General features: G+C 44.2%; 1 protein-coding gene across 1 annotated transcript; it reads right to left on the bottom strand.

Annotated features, from left to right (window-relative positions):
• Positions 1–1,234: 1,234 nt before the first annotated feature.
• LOC103698638 (mavicyanin-like) lies at positions 1,235–2,203 on the bottom strand. The gene is made up of 2 exons (XM_008780675.4): positions 1,893–2,203; positions 1,235–1,787 (listed from the first exon to the last, which is right to left on the bottom strand). Exons 1-2 carry the CDS (start codon positions 2,053–2,055, stop codon positions 1,453–1,455), a joined length of 498 nt encoding a protein of 165 aa, XP_008778897.1. The 5' UTR covers positions 2,056–2,203; the 3' UTR covers positions 1,235–1,452.
• Between the last annotated feature and the right edge of the window lie 808 nt (positions 2,204–3,011).

Raw genomic sequence — 3,011 nt, 5'->3', positions numbered from 1 at the left:
CGAGCTCAGAGCGGTCCACCGAGCACACCTCAGAACCCGGGGAGCCGAGCTACCCTCAGCACCCGTCTAGCCGACCTCGCCAAATGCATGACGCGACCTCTCAACGGGCTCGACCTCGCCAACAACTGCACCCACGTGCGCGCCCACGCCCTCCTACGTGGCCGTACATTATGACACCACTGCACCATGTTTCGATAGATGGCCCTCGATAGTTAAAGGACGGTGCTATGACTACTCCGGCCATACCCTAATGTGACTGTCAATACCTTACCGTTCTCGAGAACGGACAACACCACACGCCACCAACCAGTCTTAGCTGCGCGCCATTCAGCTCAGAGCCACGCCCCCTCTCATAATGAGGGCGGATAGTGCCTCTGCCACTTGGACCTCTCCACCAGGACTATAAATAGCCCGTTTAGGTAACTTCTAAGGAACTTTTTGGCTGGATCAGATTTACCCCACTCTAAGTTGATCGTCGAAGGGCCCTCACCGGAAACACCGGTGAGGCTTTGTGCAGGTCCGCTGCCGCTGTCACGTAGGAGGTGGCCCCCGTCTTCTTTCTCTCATCATCGGCAACTTCCTCAACTCTTCTGGCATGGTCACCCTCGGGCCAAATTTGAACCACAACAAATGATAATTAATAATTGGGCTGAGCTTCAAACTGCATATATGTATCGGAAGAGGAACAGAGTGGTAGATTGGGTCGTCTGCTTAGCTATTTATCATTCTGAAAACATTTTATGGGCATGATTTGATACTATCTCCTTTTTTTTATACATCATTTTCTTTTATTTTACTGAATGTATTTATGCTAGACTGATACAAGCCACTAAAAAATAATTGGGCTGAGCTTGAGTATTCATGTGTGTCAAAAGAATAGAACAGGCAGATTTGGTCGTCTTTTTTTTTTGCTGTTTATCTTACTATCTGTTCCTGTCCCCTCTCTTACACTAATTTTTTTTTTTAGACAACCATTGTACTAAAATTAAATAAAAAATAACTGGGTTGAGCTCGAGATCCTCCATTCTCTACAGTTCCATCCATGCACCGACTTCCAACACTTCCCGAGGCATTATTATTACCCTCACCTCCTCCAACGGCACAAAACCAGCCTCAACTGCCTCGGAGAAAAACAAAAGGCATTAATAAATGATGCTATTTCCGACTCGCGAAGTGAAGCTCAATTAAAATATCCACAAGACAAATAACATTCTTTTTCTAAAAGAAAAGGATCTCAGTGAGAGATCTCCAAACTTCCATAAAATTCCATATCAAAAAGAACAAATTACACTTCGCAACACCAGAAAAAATAAAACATCACCTCTTTCTGTTGAATTTCAGATGGCAAACAAACCCCTCGCGCTCTCTCTCATTCTCTCGCAAGCAACACCCACTCAATGAAGACAAAAGGAACAGAACGAAAATAGGGGGAAATGGAAAATGCCCTTCCTTTCACACTAACCGGAGCACAGCGGCGAGGGCGGCGGCGGCGGCGGCGGCAAGAGTCACGGCGGCGGCGGATCTTGGAAGAATAGATGGTGCGCCGGAGGGCTTGTGGGACGGGGAAGCGGACGGCGAGGGAAGGGGCTCGGCCTTGACGGCGAGCTTCATTCCCTGGTAGCAGTAGCCATAACTACAGATGAAGTAATAGCTCTTGGTGTGATTGAGCTCGAAGGCGTAGCTCCTTCCCTTGCTGTAGTTGGTGATGGGGTTGGACGCATCGCACTTGTTGTACGCCACCTCGTCCACCTGCACCACATCCGCCATCCCCTCCTGATAGTAGAACACTGAAATCGAAAACAAATCAAGAAGAGGAGGTCATCGATCCACCAAGATATCCGATCTCTTTTAGATCTGGTGGGGAAGGACAGGGATGTCGGAGGGGGAGATACCGAGCCAGTCGCCGACGTGGAAGGGGCGGTGCTTCTTCTCCCACTCGGTGTAGTTGACGCCTGGGTTCCAGCCCTTGGAGTCGCCGACGGTGAACTTGTCGGCGGAGACGGTGGCGAGAGTGAGGAAGAGGAGGAGAGGGAGGAGAGGCGTCGCCGTCGCCATTCGCCGCCGCGATGCTTCCAATATTCTCTAGGATGAGCGCTGGGGATTACGGAGCGAGAGAAGAAGAGTCGAAGCAGCTGCTCTTTTTCTCTCTTTTGTTTTGTTTCTCTTTCCCAGTCTCTCTGTGGGAGCCAGCGGGAGCACATGGAAAAGCAGGTGATTTTAGAGCTTTTTTATATAATGAAGGAGGGTACCGTCACATGGGAGGATGTAGCTACCTTTTTACGAAATCTGCCACTGTTGGAAGCGATTGCTTCTTTCGCTGGTAAAAGCTTTAAAAATATACGGTTACTTAAGCAGAGCCGATGCGTTTGCTTATTTTGGCGGTAAAGCTTTTTTTTTTTTTTTTTTTTGGCAGTTGTAACAGGATTTCATGTTCAAATCCTCGATTTGAGAGGGTGTTCACCGGTTGATTAATAGAATATTGGATCTGGTATATACTAATCTTACCAGATTCTTATCTATTACAATTTTTAAAAAAAATATTTTGTTTAAGTACAAAGGGTTAGGATTTGGCTAAAAATATTCAGGCGAGGAGTGACGGATATTGCTATTTATTGTTGTCTCGTTCTTTGTTTGTTGGTGGTAGAAAGTTAGCATAACTTAAGAGAATTTTATGCAGCACAGAATTGTTCGTTGACTATTAGACACCGTCGGCTAGAATTTCTTGAAGTTTGCAGCTCATTATCGTAATAACTTTTTTTTGCATAATTTTTTTTAAAAAAATTTAAATTTAAGTGATACTCTCTTCAAATTTATATTTATTTCTATAGCTTCATAAAATACTATTTTTTTCACATATGCTCCTAATATAACGATTGTTCTAACACCATTAATAAAAATTATATTTATTTTAATTAAAAAATAAAATATAATTTTGAAATTACTTTTTATCTTCTATCGCGATCATCTTATAATTTTTTTTTTTTGCATATCTATCAATTAAAGATGTTTTA

This window comes from Phoenix dactylifera, chromosome 1, assembly GCF_051530095.1.
Source record: "Phoenix dactylifera cultivar Ajwa chromosome 1, Ajwa_hap1_PhDact_Kaust_v1.1, whole genome shotgun sequence".
Classification (NCBI taxonomy): Eukaryota; Viridiplantae; Streptophyta; class Magnoliopsida; order Arecales; family Arecaceae; genus Phoenix; species Phoenix dactylifera.
Note: the sequence above shows the minus strand (reverse complement) of the source record. Positions and strands in the feature narration are given on the sequence as shown.